The sequence below is a fragment of the Myotis davidii genome, unplaced genomic scaffold, assembly GCF_000327345.1.
Source record: "Myotis davidii unplaced genomic scaffold, ASM32734v1 scaffold962, whole genome shotgun sequence".
Classification (NCBI taxonomy): domain Eukaryota; kingdom Metazoa; phylum Chordata; class Mammalia; order Chiroptera; family Vespertilionidae; genus Myotis; species Myotis davidii.
The window spans coordinates 422,262-441,180 of NW_006295559.1; the positions used below are offsets into that span (position 1 = coordinate 422,262).

The 18,919-nt window shown below is 38.1% G+C and overlaps 1 protein-coding gene across 5 annotated transcripts in view; it reads left to right on the forward strand.

Annotated features, from left to right (window-relative positions):
* ZNF385D (zinc finger protein 385D) overlaps positions 1 to 18,919 on the forward strand; it is a 575,248-nt gene that overhangs the window by 360,233 nt on the left and 196,096 nt on the right. For all 5 annotated transcript variants that reach the window (XM_015568073.1, XM_006770163.2, XM_015568075.1 and 2 more), the window contains exon 2: positions 4,960 to 5,102. In XM_015568073.1, coding sequence (XP_015423559.1) covers positions 4,960 to 5,102 — 143 coding nt within the window. The remainder of the gene's footprint in view (positions 1 to 4,959; positions 5,103 to 18,919) is intronic.

Sequence of the window (18,919 nt, forward strand, 5' to 3'; positions counted from 1 at the left end):
GTTCTAGGGAAATAATATTATTCCACTCTTAAGGAGTACAGTATTTCAAAATATTGATATGCAAAGTAGCCTCTTCTTCTAAAGAGTCTCCTTCTGTGAATTCAAAACAAAGTGAAGAATTTGAAGTTTCTATAAAAATTATCTTAATTATCTACTTTCCAAGAGCCCAGATTTGAGTGCGGACTAACCTACACACCTCCTTTGGAATTTATTAGGTTCATTAAAAATATATGCCTAAATTAGTGAGAACCAATTGGCTAGACACTGTGCTAGGCACTTTATATATATATTATCTCTTATATAATATATATTATATAATCTCTTCCCGCCCTCCCCCCTCCCCACTTCCTTCTGTGATTTATCAGTCTGTTCCATGTTTCCATGCCTATGCATTGAGCATCTGCCCCCTGGTGGTCAAGTGCGTGTCATAGCTACCGGTCGGACGGTCGCTTAGGCTTTTATATATATAGATAGATAGTCAAGGCATGGAAATAGTCTAAGTGTCTGTTGATGGATAAATAAAGAAATTGTGATATCCCCTTTCCCCCCATACACACACACTAGAATATTAATTCAGTCAATAAAAAAAGTAAATTGCTCAACCTGTGGGTCGAGACCCCTTTAGTGGTCGAATGACCCTTTCACAGGGGTCCCCTAAGACCATCCTGCATATCAGATATTTACATTATGATTCATAACAGTAGCAACATTACAGTTATGAAGTAGCAATGAAAATAATTTTATGGTTGGGTTACAACATGAGGAACTGTATTTAAAGGGCCAGAAGGTTGAGAACCACTGTCTTATACCATAAGTTTTAGCTGACAACCACTGATTTAGAAATCGTATTTATATGTATAAATTGATAAATGTTTCTAAGTTTACATTTTACTTTATAAAAAATCCAAACACCGAACCGGTTTGGCTCAGTGGATAGAGCGTCGGCCTGCGAACTCAAGGGTCCCAGGTTCGATTCCGGTCAAGGGCATGTACCTTGGTTGCGGGCACATCCCCACTGCAGGGCGTGCAGAAGGCAGCCGATCGATGTTTCTTTCTCATCGATGTTTCTGACTCTCTGTCCCTCTCCCTTCTTCTCTGTAAAAAATCAATAAAATATATTTAAAAAAAAAATCCAAACTTCTAAAGTCAATGTGTCTTACTTTCTCAATCCCTATTAACTATTTTAATAAATAGATTACTCTAGTATATTTTCAAATTTGTACTTTTATGTATTCCCAGCTACTTTGTAGTATTTAATGTTAGTTCTATAATTTAATTCTAAGTTCTAAATTTAAACTTATGGTATCTATCTTCGTTATTTAATACCTCATTCAGTACCTCATAACCACTCTATACTCAGTGAATGTTTTTAATTTGTTGACTTTAATGACATATAAAAAATTTGTTACAAAGGGATATTAGTTGCTCTGAAATCAGAACAATTTGTTAAAATTTAACTTGTTAAAACTGCATAAGTCAAAACTGCGTAGGTGTGCAATATGTAGTATTAGATACAGGCAGAATTTCATATACAAAGGGGATGCATTTATATCTTTTTCAGCCCCTCCCCCCCACCCCATGGAGGCTTCAAAATGCTTTGCTCAAATTAAGAATATCAATATACCAGAAGTGTGACATTCTAATGTATGAAGCAACACTGTTTGTAAATAGCAACCACAAAACAACTCTTTTAACCTGTGGAAATGTCTATAAATGTTGTATGTAGTTTGACATTTATGACTTTTAAGGTAATTTGATAAAAAGGAAAATAGTAATAAGCATGTACTCAAGTCTTAAATGCAATATTTTTATTAAGAAATGAAGGAATGGGACAGCTATTTCCTCAAGGAGCATTTGTTAATCTGCTTTACAGATGAAACATGTTAAACTTGCTGGTTTTGATTCTGCACTATTTGCACATAATATTCTTACTGCTGAGCATGTACAGATTGGTACAAGTAAACTATTTCAGGACTTACCTAAATCGCAAAGGCAAAAATGTTAGCCACAGATAATATTTAAGAGTAGCCCCAATTCTGTGCTTCAGTATCAGCTCTGTAGTTTTAAAGTGATTCAGCGTTACCCTTAGACCCATAAATTGTTCTGCCCTGGTGTCACTGGTCATGTTCTTCGGGAAATGGACTTGGGCTTTATTGGGAGTGCTCTTGAGAACACTGTCAGGAGTGAGGGGTGCAGGATTGATGGAGAAGTTAAGCTGTGATGCAATCTCAACAGAGACCTCTGTCTCTTCTATATGCTATGAGGAGCATTAAAGCTGAAATACAGTTTCAGAGTTGCTTAGCCTTGAGGCAGGAGGAGAACATTGTATGGCGCTACCCAACCCTCCACTTGGCAGGCAGTTTGACCTTGGATGAGGCAGCTCCTTTTGGCCCAGGACAGTTTGTGAAGAGTATCTCAGGTGTGACAAGTCCAGGGCCCAGACACAAAAGTTGTTACTCTCCAAGGAAGGAGCAGTGACCTCTTTCCTGAGGCCTTTTGCCAAAAGTCTGTAATTAGCAGGGTGATCACTAAAAATCCTTCATGAATCGCTTGCTAGGATGGATTATGCCTAAGTCATGAGGGTATTGGCCGTTCTTGTTTTCTGTGGAAGCAACATAAATAACTAAAGAATTTATCAACTTATTTTTCTCTTCATGATATTATGTTAGCCAGAAATTTTAGGATCGCATAAAATAATGAATCCTTTTGCACAGCATGGCACCTGACTCAAATAAAATTATTTTAAGTGATTTATTAAAGCTCACTATTATTTGTGGACATGTTAAACCATACCACTGATTTCAACCAAAATTTATTTTTACTTGGAAGTTTTCTGAAGAGGCACCAGTCAAAATTTTATTTTGGTTCTATTTTTTAAAAGATATTTTTTATTGTTTCAGAGAGGAAAGGAGAAGGAGATAGAAACATCAATGATGAGAGAGAATCATTGATCGGCTGCCTCCTGCACCCCCCACACTGGGGATCAAGCCCACAATCCAGGCATATGCCCTGATCTGGAATTGAACTGGTTCATAGGTAGGTGCTCAACCACTGAACCACACCAGCCAAGCTATTTTGATTCTCGAACTTTTCATCAAAAGAGAAGTTTTGAGCAATACTAAACTCAAAGCTTTATGGATGCCCTCGCTAAGAAGGTCTACACACCCACACTTAATATACTACCAGATGGACAATAAAATAAGTTTATGGTGTGGTCTGGTAAATGTAGACATGTTATATTTTGCTTTTATCTCTGTTTGCTTTAATATCTGTCCTCTATTTTCTGACTTGCACTACGTTTTATTTTAATTGGTTTGCTGATTCAAATGTGCTATTGTTGTCCTTGCTGTTGCCGAGAAACATTTCAAGAGGGAAATTAAAGGAGTGGGGGAAAATACTGTTTTTGTTCATTTGGTTCCAGCTGATTTTATACCTGGAAGCAGGAGAGCTGACGATTTTTCAGTGTGGTTAATTAAATCTTGTGCTGATGGCTTCTGTTATGGGTATTAAGTCATCCACCTTGTTAGCAGAGCCTCTGGTCCCGTAGGGTTGGATTCACCATTGGGGGGTCATTTTTTAAATGTTCATCTTGAGTTCAGGGGCCAGGTGATGGTTGTGTACAGTTGACAGACTTGATTGTGAGATTTGTCAAGGTGAATCGTAAGGAGTCTCACTCTACTCTCTTTTGCAAACAAGATGACAGGTGAGGGAGTGGCACAGGCATGAACCTCTCCTCTCTTTTCTGTCCCAGAATTCTCTGCTGTGGGAAAGAAAAAACAACCCCACTGTATTTTGTTTTCCTAATGCCTCTTGGATTCTCACCAGCAGGTTTTACAGTCTGCTGCTTGCCTCTCAGATTAGAAGAATGCTGGCATATTTTAAGTTTCCTAGGATTCAGCAGCCTTTAATTAACAGAAAATTGATGTTTTGGAATGTTACCAAAATATGGAGATGGAACGCTGAGGTGGGCTTCATCCTTCCAGCCTTTGAGTGCAGTGGAGTTATATAACGGTGGTGGTGGTGGGGATGTGTGATGGGGAGGATGTGTGCAAAAGTGGGTGCTCTGTTGCACACAGCTGGTTGCCTGCCTACTGTACACACAGGGGGTGTTTTGTTGGCATAATATTCCACTGCCTGCTCATGGGTGAACTTGTAAAGTCCACCTACTCATGACTGGGAAGAAAGCAGGTAGTCATTGAATTCTTAAAGCTATGGGACTGCTGGATAGCTCAGGGATTGCTGTACTGGTAGCTGGGTCCACTGCTTTTCATCTTCCAGTTGCATCCTGGGCAGCGAGGTACTGCTGCCCGTATTTGTGGTTAAGTTTTTTTTTTCCGTGCCAGGTTCATGTCGTCTTGCCACCAGAGTTTTGGATGTGATGGAAAAGAGCAGTTTTGTAAAATAATCACTCAGACTGGATACATATTCTGAGCACAAGTTAGTTTGCAAAGAGGGATGGTGGAGCCATGGGGGGGTTTTCCTTTCGAATCCAGGGGTTTTGGTGGCAGATTGGTCCTGATCCAATCTAAAGCTTTAGGCAGGAAGAGAAGGATAGATCGGGACATCTGAAATGTTTGAAATGTCAACTGTTGCTTACAGAAGCAGATAGGTACAACCCAAGGGGGAAGAAGCAGCTCAACCAGCTTTCTCTGCCTAATGGCAGATCTGCTCGTTGGCCAGTTCCCAACTAAGGTCAATACGCTTCGTGTCTTGGTTTTTCCAATGACCCACAGAGTTGGCCTTTTGGTCTCAAAAGAGACCTAGCTGCTTTTTGTTTGTTTTTTGTTGTTGTTTTTTTGTGTGTGAGGGTTTTTTTTTTGTGTGTGTGTATGTGTTTTTTTTGTTTGTGTATGTGTTTTGTGTGTGTGTTGTCTGTGTGTGTGTGTGTGTGTGGTTTTTGTTTGTTTTGAATGTGCTGGATGTCCCTGATTGCTCCCTTTGCTCTCCTCTCCTCTGCAGGTGGTACATGCCAGAGCCCTGCTCTCCCAGCCCTGGTCCGTCCACCAGCCCCTCCTTTGCAACCATCGCTGGATATTAAACCCTTCCTTCCTTTTCCTCTTGACACTGCAGCAGCAGTCAACCTTTTCCCCAATTTTAATGCGGTAAGTCCCACTATCCAATTTGCATATGCCAGAGTGTTAGGTACTGGAAAACCTTAAAGGCCAGGGGTGAGTCGGTCTCTACCTCTGTTTTGCTCTGTTTTTGATTTCCATGAATGTCTGAAAGCCATCGAGTGAGTTGCCTGCCTGGTTATGTAAGATCCCTGGAGCCAGATGCCTTCATAGAAAGATGACAAGAGATTCAATGGATTGGATTCATCATGGGTTCATGTCTCCCCGTTAGTGTCTTTTTGGGTAACACTAACAATTTCGTTATTTTGTTGGAATATATCTATATCACAAGGGAATGAATTTGTTAGAGAACATTAGAATTCAAGTAGATGTCTAAAAATCTAAACATGTTCCTTCTGTATAGACACTCTATTTTAATTTAAATCCGTCACTCCTTACCTCTTTAATAAAGAGGACCCTGACATATCTCATGTATAGAGCACTGTGTCTTCTTAACTTAAAACAACTCAGGGTTCTGATAGCAAGGGTTTTTCTTTTTCTATTTTTCCTGCTCAGCCACAGTTGTTCAAGTTGTCTTTCTTAAATTACCGTGTTTTGGGAAAGCTTTGTCAACAGCCTTCTCAACACAAGTTCAATGACTTCTGCCTCTATTTTTTGCTCTAAAGGATGTCTTTTTAAGTTGGCAGATTCCTCATACTCATCATCGTTCTTTTGTGTGAGCAATGACCATATTCTTAGGATGGAAATAGAAATGAGAGTTGGAAAGGTTAGAATCCAGTAAGTGGCTTTTTTCTAACCGCATCTGATTCAGCTTTCAGCAGTTGTTATAATGCAGGTCTGAGCGTATCAATGACAGGACATGTCAACACAAGCAAAGCAGAGGATTAAGATGGGAGGCCACTAAATAATACAGATTTCTTATTGCAATTTTTTTGCATCCATGATGGATTTAAAAAAATCTGCCCCAAATTAAATCATTCTCCTTCAGCAGACATACTGGGTCCAATATGTCTTAATAAAAGTTAATTGTGGATACTTCGGACACCCCAGTGAAATGGTACCCTGCGGGCCGGATCGATCCGGCCCGTTTGAAATGAATAAAACTAAAAAAAAAAAAAAAAAGACTGTACCCTTTTATGTAATGATGTTTACTTTGAATTTATATTAGTTCACACAAACACTCCATCCATGCTTTTGTTCCGGCCCTCCGGGCCAGTTTAAGAACCCATTGTGGCCCTCAAGTCAAAAAGTTTGCCCACCCCTGGGCTAGTCCTTACTTCAGGGCAAGGGAGAATCACAATGATTGCTTTGCTTTTTGGGGGATGAGGAACTTTCCCATGGGAATCTTATTTTGAAATTGATGGAGCTTAAATAGAGTGGTATGAAGAAATCACATTTCCAAAGTAAGGGTTTCTAATGTTAGGTGTCTCAATGAAAGGAGAGGACAAATTACATCCAATTCTCTGATTCTTACATGACCACACTGAAGTCTCCTGGGTTCCCCTGTTCTGAGCATCGTGCCTGCTCTTCTGTTAAGTGGCTTCCTGGCAGTCTCCTTTCCCAGACCCCCAGGGAAGAGCCATCAAGGTGCTTTGTCTGGCCTCTGAGACCACTTGGCATGCTGTCACTCAGGTCCCATGTCAGCTTTGGAGCAGTTGAAGTAAAATTTCTGGGAGGCTGTAAAAGATTGGGTTTTAAACTTCAGATTTGCCCTTGGGGAAACATTGAAAGCAACATGATTAATTTGACTAAGTATTATTTGTCATAAACAAAGATGAGTGATATGCTGAGTTATATGACACTGAGCAAATCTCTTTACTTTCTTTGCCACTGTGGCCTTCCTCCTCTTTGAAATAAAGGGGGATGTGAGGAACTCTTCTTTTGGATGGTTATACCATTCAAATATTTGAGCTTTTGTGGGCAAAGGCAGCATTTTGTGGTGATCAAGCTAGATTTTGTAGCTAGACTGACTGGGTTCAAATCCCAGAACTGCTGTTTACCATCAAAATGACTTTGGGTAAGTCAAATAACTCCCATGAATCTCAATACCTCCATCTGCAAAGTGGGGCCAACATTTAACCTACCTCATAGGCGTGTGATAATGCTTATATGGGTTAAGCCATTTTCAACAGGGCTCAGCGTATAACAAACACTATTGAGTGATTGGTATCATAGCCTGTAAACCCTTCTGATTTTGAATGTGGAAGTTCATTGACTAATTGATTGCAAAAGTGTGACTTGATTCCTTGTTTTTCCTTTCTATGACGGATTTTGACTGGTGTTAGCATGTGTTCCATTTACATCAAGAGACTCTCTGTTGCTACACACATCGGTCGTTTCCTTCCAGTGCTAGTCAGGGTGCAGCCAGCCTTGGGTTAAGCCACTTCTTGCTTCCAACTGAGGGGAATGGTTACAAATCCATAATTAGGTGGCTTCAGACTCAGTATTAGGGCACAGAGCATCTTTCTAAGTAGCACCCTTAGGTCTTGTGTGAATCTTAATCCACAAATTCAGGGGGTATGCAACATTTCTTTTCTGCGAGTTGATTTTATTTCCATCAGACCGGAAAGGAATGCAATTTAATTCTGTTTCAGAGTGTGCTGAGGTTCAAGTATCTATAGGTTATGCATCCAGCTTTTGGTAGGAGACTTCCTCTGGTCATCATCCACCTGGGCATTCATGTGATGGTCAATACAGGGCTAGTCCCCAGCTTTCACTTGTGGGCACAAAACTTTGTGAGACTTTCAGTGGTCTCTCCTGCCTAGATCTGCCATACTGCTTAACTCCTTTGCCAAGAAAATGATGAACCACTCTGCCACCCAACACCCTTCCCTCATCTGACCTTTGGGAAACAATGTCTGAACAATCAGAGACTGTCTGTCTATTCTGTTCCTCCTCTGAAGATATGAGTATGGGATGATCTGTCCATTTGTGGTATAGTGAAGCAGAATAGTGAAGGACATTTTAAAATATATATACATGTACAATAAAATATGCAGAAACAATAGTGGGTATCTCTGATTATCATCCATCCACAAGCATATAAGCCATTGGGTTTGGATGTGAGTCAGAAAGAACAACGAAACATCTGTAAAAACAAGCACAGAGGGGAAAGGAAAACAGATGTAGGATCTGAGCTCGGATGTGGATATACAAAGAGGACATTTGCTAAAACCATTAGGATCCCTTAGTCTCCCTAAAGCCAACTTTTAAGGAATAGCAACAGAAGCTGTTCTCTTGACCCAGGGATTTTGTATCGGAGAATGTTCCAGTAGCTTTCAGACAAGAGACAGTTTTTCTTGAATTCATGTACCCCCACCCTGCTCCTCAATCTCTTAAGACATGGGAGTGTCAGTGCTTAGGACTAATCCCAGTGGTCCTTCTGGGTCTACATTTCTTGACAGGAATCAATCCTATAAGTAAGTAGATGATGTTTAGGAAACAAATGCTAAGACATGGTGTGAACTTACTTCATTCAAGTAACTTCTATTTTCTAAGTATCTACTATGTGGGAGGAATAGTGATCACAAAAATTATGTTATGACCTCTGCCACAAAATAATTCCATTTAGAAAGTATAAGTTGAACAAATAAAGATACATTTGTAGCCCTAACCGGTTTGGCTCAGTGGATACAGCGTCAGCCTGCGGACTGATGGGTCCTGGGTTCGATTCCGGTCAAGGGCATGTAACTTGGTTGCGGGCACATCTCCAGTAGGGGGTATACAGGAGGCAGCTGACACATGTGTCTCTCTCATAGATGTTTCTAACTCTCTATCCCTTTCCCTTCCTCTCTGTAAAAATCAATAAAATATATATATTTTTAAAAAAGATACATTTGTAAATATGGGTGCTTTTATAGAGAAATATGTATATAGGATAAGATGGCAGCTTGGGGCAGTAGTGGAAGGCTATGTGTGGTTGGAAGGTACAGCTTTTGTAATATGTTCTTGGGGACTGTTTCAGAGCTGTATTTCCTGTTGGCACAAAGATTAAGTGCACACAGAGTTAGAAAGGGGGGCAAATCTAGGAGAGTGGCTATTGTGCTTTCAGTTAGCTTTGGCTAATATTCTGTAGCATTAAAAATGTAATTTAGCAGCCCTAGCCGGTTTTGCTCAATGGATATAGTGTCGGCCTGCACACTGAATGGTCCCAGGTTCGATTCCGGTCAAGGGCACATGTCTGGGTTGTGGGCTCGATCCCCAGTAGGGGCCATGCAGGAGGCAGCCGATCAATGATTCTCTCTCATCATTGATGTTTCTATCTCTCTCTCCCTCTTCCTTCCTCTCTGAAATCAATAAAAATATACTTAAAAGTAAATAAGTAACTGAACTTTTTTAAAAAAAGGTAAATTAGCATAGAATTGTGACTCTGTGCTGCTTCTCTGTATAATAAGATTTCATTATGAGAGAGAAAGAGCAAAGACGGGAGGGTGGGAAGGAGGAAAGGGGAAAGAGAAAAGCTGAGAGAGAAGAAGAAGTCATCAAATCCTAGAATGTGACTCTACTCTAGTTCTTTGTATTTCTCAAAAACACCCATTTTCCCCAAAATTTTAAGTATGGTGTTAGTTTGAGTGCAAACGTTTTGTCAGCTGGGGCAGGAAAGTAAAGTTTATGTGAGCAATGCTCGTGCTTCTCATACTCTGGGGTGCATATGAATCACCAGGGGAATTATGTTGCAGTGCAGATTCCAATTAGGTAGTTCAGAGGTGGAGCCTGAAATTTTGAGCATATGTGGGTGGAAGAAGAGGAAGCCAGGAGAATGACTCAATACATTGGACTCCATGAAAAGCATCCATTATAAGGCTAGCACTTAGAAATATAATGGAGGGTACAAGGAAGGGAGGTCATTAATCTCTTACTCCACCATTCACTCCTTGGGCATTTATTAGGCACTGACTATATGCCTGATGCTATAGTAGATGATGAAAATAAGGAGAAAGAGAAGGAAGAGGAGGAGAAGTAGGACGATGGGAAGGAGCAGGGGGAAGAGGTGGTGGTAGGGAGGAAAGGTTCTTGTATCTATGGAATTGACATAGTTGATTGTTCACTCCTTAAAACACTCTTCTGTCTGCCACTAGTAAAACATCTAGATGTCAAAACACTACATTAAATAATAAACTATCTATATCGTTTATTATAGGAACCCTATCTATATTGTTTTCTTTGTTTATTAGCAAATGGTATGCAGTAGGAAAATCATTCCATAATAACTCTGCAATTAAATATTTAAATAAAGTCTTATAAGTTAAGTGCTACCCGAGTTTAAGAGAAGGATAAGTATCTTGGAGGTGGTCAAGGGAAGCTGTATGGTAAAGATTAAGGTTTACTTTGGGAGCTGATATCATATTTATTTGTTAAGGTAACCATAGTATAGAGCCTGAAATGTCTCAAAGACTCAACATACATTTATTGAATGAATGAAGGGAGGATAGTTAGATCAATGGATAGACAGATGGCCAGATAGATGGATAGATAGATAGGAAAAATGCATGACATCATTAATAAAAGAGAAATAGCCATTACAGTTATATCAGAAGAAACATAATTGATGGAAATATCTTAATAAAAAATCTAAATAATCACTGCTTTTATACATTAGATTATTTACATCGAACCAAAATTATTAATTTCAGCAATTAGTAGAAAACATAAGCAAGCATAGCATCAAGTCATCCCCTTAATTTGCATCCATAATTTTATGTTGGCTCATGTGTCTAGCTACTCTGGTCATATAAAAGAACAGCGATGTAAAAGTCCTAGTGATTGCCTATAGAATGTGCTCTGAAATCCATTCTTTACAATGTTCTTCAGCTATTTCATGTGAATCCAGAAGGTCTGTCGCCATAAAATATTGGTGAGGCACTTCAGGACTCTAAAATGACAGCTTTAAATATGCTGAATCTACAGAGATTATTCTACAACTGTGGCTTAAATATACATTTATAATATTATAGATAAACGACAAAAATACAGAGCTCCAAATAGGGTATTTCAAATTTAAGATTTTGTTATCCTTCAATATGTATTCTTCAGGACCTCCATTTTCTCTATATTTAAAATGGAAATCCCACCATATTTATCGTCACACTTTGTCTCCCTTTCTTTCAAAAATTGTTCTTAGCCCAGCCGGTGTTGCTCAGTGGTTGAGTGTCAACACCCATGAATCAAGAGGTTACCAGTTGAACACTGGTTAGAGCACATGCCCTGGTTGTGACTCGATACCCACTAGGGGGTGTGCAGGATGCAACTGATGGATGTTTTTCATCGATGTTCCTATCTCTCTCTAAAATCAATTAAAAAGATGTTCTTGACATCGGTCTCCCTGGCTCTGGATTTTGGTACCTGCTCCAGGTATGGACATTTCTCCCAAACTCAGCCAACGATAGAGTTATGGAAACAGTGGTTTAAGCATTTGTTTGGTTCAAAAAGATATTAATTAAATTCAGTTTATACTTTACCCACTGCTTTCAGTTTTTACAACTGCTGCTGCCACTAAAATAGGTAGGCAGCCAGGTTGAAATTATGGATCGAAAAATAACTGCTAGAGGGTGTGGATATTTTTTCAGGTGAAAAATGCTGCAGTAAATTTGGCATTGATCGCCAAGTTCTGTGTCCTTTGAAGACAGATGTCACAGATTGATCGCTCACTCTGTGCATTGAGTATATCATATCTGTAGAGCAAAAGCTTCTTCAGAAACATCTGCTTATGAACTCTTCTTTCATGATATGTTTTCACATTGAAGCACATATATAAGTGTCTTGCCCCCCAAACACAAAATGACTTCAATACAGAATATCAGGGCTTGAAAATATAAAGATAAACAAATGCACAATTAAATGAATATTTTTTTGTTTTAATACTTCTTTACCCTAAACAGGTAATACATTTTCCTATGATTCAGATGTAAAGAGAACAAATAATTTTCCCTTACTGCTCTTCCCCTGCCACTCAGTTCTCCTCTCTTAAGTGACAATCATAGTGGTAAATTGCTTTTGTATCTGTCTTCCCAGACATGTTTTGATGTATGAATTTCTACTCACTAAAGAGTGAGGCATCCTGCACATTATATATTTATTTTCCTTTATCAGTCAATCTCATCATAATGCCCTGAGGCTTTGCTCTTCAGAAGAATACATTTGACCTGTTTCCTAGTCTGACTGTCTTTCTAGCTGTGATTTTGGACAAATAAGGGGCCTTGAATAAGAGAATAGCTAAATTCATAGCTTGTTTTGTGATCCAGCAGGTTGTTTTTTTTTTTTTTTGAAGACTCCTACTCACACTTAGATGTAAACATTTTAGAAACAAAAGGACCTTTTTAGGGTTAAATTTGTCTATTCCCACACACTTATTTTACAGATAAGCCTAGAACGATTGAGAGATTTCCAGGTTCATGGCTAGTAAGTTCAAAACTAAGAGAAAAATTATTTCTTCTGTTTCTCGTGAGAATGCTAATCACTGAACCATAATGTTATGGGTGTGTCTAACTGCTATGAATGGTAGACTTCTAAAAAGGGGAAACAACCCCATGAGACACACATAGAGGGGAGGTGATGTGGGGAGGCACAGGAAGAACATCATCTACAAGCCAAGGAGAGAGGTCTGGAATACATCCTCGTAGCCCTCAGCAGGACCCAATCCTGCTGACACTTTGATTTTGGACTTCCAGCCTTCAGAACTCTGAGAAAATAAATTTCTGTTGTTTAAGCCACCCAGTTTGTAGCACTATGTTATGGCTGCCTTAGCAAGGCATGATTCTTAGAGCCATCTGATCTACCTACCTACCCCTGCCAGACTCTACAATGTTTTTGACAACTTGCAACCCAGCTTTCTACTTATCTTCAGTGATGGTAAATAAGCCAACTCTGGGGGAAGAAAGACTACACCTTGTGTTGCCTACACTATAAGGAAGTTCTTTATTTGGAGTCACTGCAGGCTCCCTGAAACCACTATAAACCAAGGAAGAAGACAATATACGACATACTGCTTTTTTATTTAAAAAAATTGATCACAAATTAAGAGACAAGGGTTATTAAGGAAGTCACTTTTACCCTCACTATTTTTAAAAATCTAATTTTGTAAGAACCTTGCATGTTGTAGGTATTACCTGAATTGCATGGATATGGAAACCTTACTTAAGGTGAGACATAAAATAATATTTCACAAATCACACAAATAGTGAGTCACTGAATCATGGCTAGATTTCGAATCAGTGATCCAAGTCCAATGCAATTTCATCCAAACACAGGTAGCTAATCTCCTGTCTGAAAACCGTTGTAATTTCTTTAACCAGCTGTTATAGCTTTGGCACACTGTACTAGCTAATTAAATAATTCCTTAGAAGACCTAACTCCAAGAAAATAAGCTCTTTCTTGAATAATATTCTAGCTGCAATTGCACAGTTATGAGAAAGAACGTCTAGAGCATTTGTAGATTCTGTCACCTTCAGAAATGTTTATATTGAATATGGGCAATCATCGTGAAGGAGAATAAATAACTTTAAGTGGTAGTAAATGAAAAAATCCATTCCTATCCCAGTAATAGTTAAGGGTGTTTAAGACTCAAAGTACATTTTGCACACATAAGATTATAAACACACACCACTAAACTTAGAATCTTAGAATCTAAACGTTTGACTTCTACGTTTAATACTTTATCTATGGCAAAATCATGAGTCTACATTTCCTTATTTGTGAAACTAAGAATAGTCATATTGATCACATAGGAATGCCTAAAGGTGCTTAAAGATTGGAAGTACTACAGCAGTATTAGGCATGCAGGAGGTCTACTGAATCAGTGTGTCTGGGATCAGTACCCAAATGAGCCTGTCTTCTCAACCTTTCCAAGGTGATATCTTTGCCCCTTAAATGTTGAGACTCACTGCATTTCCCCTGTGGCCAAAAGTGGTGGGAAAACTCTATTTTCACAGCTAAGTAGAGATGAAAGAATAACCTTCTCAGACTATTTTTTGGAGGAAAATCGTCTTTTCCACACTCCTCCCCTCAATACAAATGCAAAGAACAATTTTAATGCTATTTCTCATTACTCTTCGTCAAAGGAATGAGAACTTTTTGCCAGTGAGACTATTTTGTTTCATGGCTCAGTGCTTCTCAAAGTGTGGTTCATAAAGCTGTACTCGTCCAAGAACCGGTTATAGAGCTGCAGTGAGATAAAGGCAGACATTGAGAGGGAACAGCATTTAGACATTTTTGTAGCCATTTAAGAGAACAATTTTACATCTGTTGAAGCAAATACAGAATTGTGGCTTAGCTGGCTGGTATAGCTCAGTGGTTGAGTGTTGACCCATGAATGAAGAGGTCACTGGTTTGATTCCCAGTCAGGGCATATGCCCAGGCTCAATCCCTAGTGGGAGACATGCAGGAGGCAGCCTATCAATGATTCCCTCTCATCACTGATGTTTCTCTCTCTCTCCTCCCCTCTCCTTTCCTCTCTGAAATCAATAAAAATATAATTAAAATAAAAGAATTGTGGCTTATATTTTGTATGTCTTCCTAATTCAATTTTTCCTGGTAATACAACTTTATTATATCTTATAGAAGTATCAATCTATGATTGATGGGGGAGGGCTGGTCCTTCAGCAAAGAGAGATGAAAAGCACTCTGTTGTTAGTGGTAAGGATTTCCGAGTTCCATCTACACTCAGAAGGTGAAGGAGAGTTTGGAGCAGTTATTCAGGTAATTCGCATAATGTATGGTTGAGAAAGTCACAAATGCAATTCAGATTACTTTAGCTCTATCCAATTTCCCTTATCCTGGTGAGGTGTGGCAATGGCAAATGGCTCTGTCTGAAACTCCTAAGTCAAGACAGTAGTTGAATCCAAATAAGATAATTTATGTTTTGCCTCCCTCTGAAGCATAACTCCTTATGCCACATTTTATGTTGAGCTTGGACACATAATAAAGTGGTAAATTTAAGAGTTAATTCTTGAGCTTCTTTTCTTGAACATTTTAAAGTGGAATTGACTTCAAGGATCTTGCTGAAGATTTTTAACAAACTAAACAAACAAAAAAGAGTAACTTTAAGTGAGTATATGTTAGGAGAAGAAATGTTATCGTGTTGATTTCTAATCCAAATTATTATTTTTTAAAATAAAAACCAGAATAAATAATAGTCTAGTAGCACAATAGGTTGGGGACATTTTTAAGGATTTTATTCAGGGAAATCACACAGAAAAATAATCAATTTTACTAAAACATTCTGTGTTCTTTAGAACACTTATGCATACTTCCTGTTTTAGTGCTTATTTGACTTTTGTCACCGACTACATTGAAATGCAACCGACTCTGTTTTCCTAAGAACTTGTAATAGGAAATAGGAACAAGAGAGGCAACCAGCACTTTCTAGCACTTTCTACATATATAGAATTCATATACTGAGATAGATGGTTCTTAGGTATCATGGGCTATAGGGGAACACTGCCCTCCCCCTTTTGTCCAGTAATCCTGCTTGTTGTTGTTGTTGTTTTTCAGTTACAGTAGATATTCAATGTATTAGTTTCAGATGTACCTGCTTATTTTTTTAAGTAAAAAAAGTTCAGGAAATATTTGCCCTGGCCAGTGTGGCTCAGTTGGTTGGGCATTGTGCCATGTACTGAAGGGTTGCCAGTTCTATTCCTGATCAAGGGCAATTACCTGGGTGTCCCACACTCACATCGATGTTTCGCTCTCTTTCTCCCTCTCCTTTCCACTCTCCAAAAATCGATAAAAAAATATTTTTTAAAAAAGTTCAGAAAATACTAATATGAATTTCAGAATCAACTTAATTAGCTCTTAAACTATCTGTAATGTCTTATTGACATACTCTAGTTTTGAAATCCTGGTTCAGAATGAGGCAGAGAAATAAAGTAGAATGATTTCAAGCTTAGAGTTTAATTTTAATTTGACTTACCTCAAATCATAGTCAAAAGCTTAGAATTTTTAAGTATAAAATACACACACACACACATATATATATGCATATATGTTGTATATATATGTTTATGCATGTATCTATGCCTCCTACTAAGGATCATGGTTTAAAATACTGAACCTACGTATGTATTCACACTCTTGCATATTTGTGTCAAGAGACTTAATTCAAAGATGATTATTACAGCAATGATATATTAGCAAAAAAGAAAAAAAACATACAACCAATATGATTATCAATAGGAAAATAGATATTAAAATTGAGATCTATTTATGAAATGTACTTTAAGAGGCATTTAAAATGAAATAATTTGTGTGTGTGTTTTTTTCATAGACATACCATAAAACCATAATATTGGTGGGGAGGAAAGAGTTTCAGATGTGTACAGAATTTTAGAATGTGTGTTTGTATTTTGAAATTACATAGCAATGAGAGAGAGAGAGAAAGGATGAAAGAGAGAGATGGACTGAAATTGATTTATAGCAGGGGTGGGGAACCTTTTTTCTGCCAAGGGCAATTTGGATATGTATAACATCATTCGCTTAATAAACGTTCACTTAATATGAATTTATATTGCTATGAAAAAAAAGCTGCCTAGATTTATTGAATGTTGAGTCCCACCTGCGGTTGCCTTGGCAGGGCCAGACCAAATGATTCCTTGGGCCTTATATGGCCCAGGGGCCAGACGTTTCCCACCCCTGGTTTACAGAACATAACAACATGGGCTGGAAGAACACACATCAAATCCTTAGTTGCAGTGGTTCTGAGGAGTGAGTGAGCATCAGTAGGGCTGGGGAGGGGAACAGAGAAGATGTCAACATTTCTATAATGTACAAATTTTGTTACTTTAAAAAGGAAATAACTGCAACAGAAGTAAAGAGTTAATATTTAGTGTTTCAATCTAGGTGATCAGTACATGTTTATTTATAATAGTCTATGAACTTTATGTATTAAAAAAGTTTCCAGTTTTGAAGTTGCAAATGTCTTCAGCAAAATATTTAATTGCAACATGTACTGCCTACGATATGTTATTAGTTAAGGGAATGGCTGATGTTAATACTTAGATGTGCCAGCTTCAGGTACTAGTTTGTATTTTCGGATCAATATGCCCTCAACCCTGAGATTTCGGTGTCACACATGATTTGGTTTGCTCAAGGGCCTTCTAGGAGCACTGCTTTAGATTAATATCCAGGTAGAAAGGTTAATGTATTGATTCTTGTAACCTACTATTTAGTTGAGATTGCAAAATCAATCAGAAAATGTGTGGACTAAGCTTGGCAACTTACTTCTAAAATCCAATTCAAATTTACTTATTAAAAAAACATTATCATTTAAATACTTGCACATTCAGGAGGACAAGGCAAGTCAAAGAGATTAGCAAAATTTCTGGGGTTTATTATTAATATCAATTGCAATGGAATTTGATTGCTATGGTACCCTAGGTTACATCAAGTTTCATAGTACAGTAAGGATGGTGTTTTAGTCTTGGGCAATGAGCAACACCTTTCAAACACCACCTTGAATCATTTCTCAAGAGCGGATAACTTTATTTACACTTCCTTAAAAAGACTTGGTCCAGCCAGCAAATTTAAAATGTCAAGTCGATACTAAATTTTTGGTTGAACAGTTGGTATTTTTAAAACTTTAATGTAGTTTTTAAATAACTATTGGGTTTGAGAATTAGGGAGTTTTCATTTGGAAGCAAGGATCATTGAGCCCACTATACCATGTCTACCCATAGAACTCCTGAATGAGGTTAAACAGCCCAATTTAATTTTAAAGTTGGTTGACTAGACTTGACTATACATTCAACTTGCTATACAAATACTATTTGATAAATAGTTTTATTAATAACTTGTAGGGACCTCTCTCCACTGTCAAAAGAAAAAAGGTCCAGACTGCTCTGCCTACTAATTCAAACAAAACCATGGGACCATTTTTCAAAAACAATAGAATTTAGTGATCATAGATATATCATGTGATACATCTGATGAATACATTCAGTTTTAACTGAATGAACATAATGAAAATAACATTATTTAAAGTCAGAACATAAGTGAGATAATATTTTATAGGCCTTAGCCCCAGAATCGAACATAATGAAAATAACATTAGTTAACAGAACATAAATGAGATAATATTTTATAGGCCTTAGCCCCAGAATTTTTGTTCCCTTTTTTTTTTCTTAAAATTTTTTAAATTGTAAGAACCTGAAAAACATATTTCTGGCAAAAATAAAAATGTGAAAGCTAACATACTCCTTGAAAAGGAAAACAGCCCACTTCAGCAAACTTGCAGTCCGATCAAAATTAAGTGCTGTGTGATGACTTTCTCTCTATTCAAAGCCGATTGCATTCTTCTCAGAAACTGCAAGCCCACGATGAGGAGGACAGACCCAGTGCCTTGTGTTTTCAATAGCTGATTTCCAAGGGCATTAAGGGTTTTGGGAATAAATGAGAGGAGAACATGCAGAACTAGGGAGCCCATGTTGCTCTCAGAATTCTTTTGAAAGTGTGTTACGTTGACTATGTATTATCCTAAATAGCATATCTTTTGCAGATGCCTGCAAGCTGTTTGGAGGAATTTTTAAAAAGTCATGTTTTAAAGACGTTCATGGCCAATAAAGAAGCATAAGTGAATGAAGCCACGTCTTTCTCACCTGAGAATCGGGCTGCCTATTTTCAGCTGGCTAAGAAGGTCCTTACAGTAGTGGCTGGGAGGGGACATTAGCTTTCCCCTTAACAGATCCCAGTAAACCTTTAAAAATATCCCGAAGAAAAGAAAAAATGTCCCAAGTTGAGTTTTGGCTCCTGAAATCATTCCAGGGATTTAAAGTTGACAAAATCTAAAATTCCTTTCCATTTAATATACAATTTCATAGGTTTTTGGAGATGCTGATTACATATGTAATTCCTCCTCA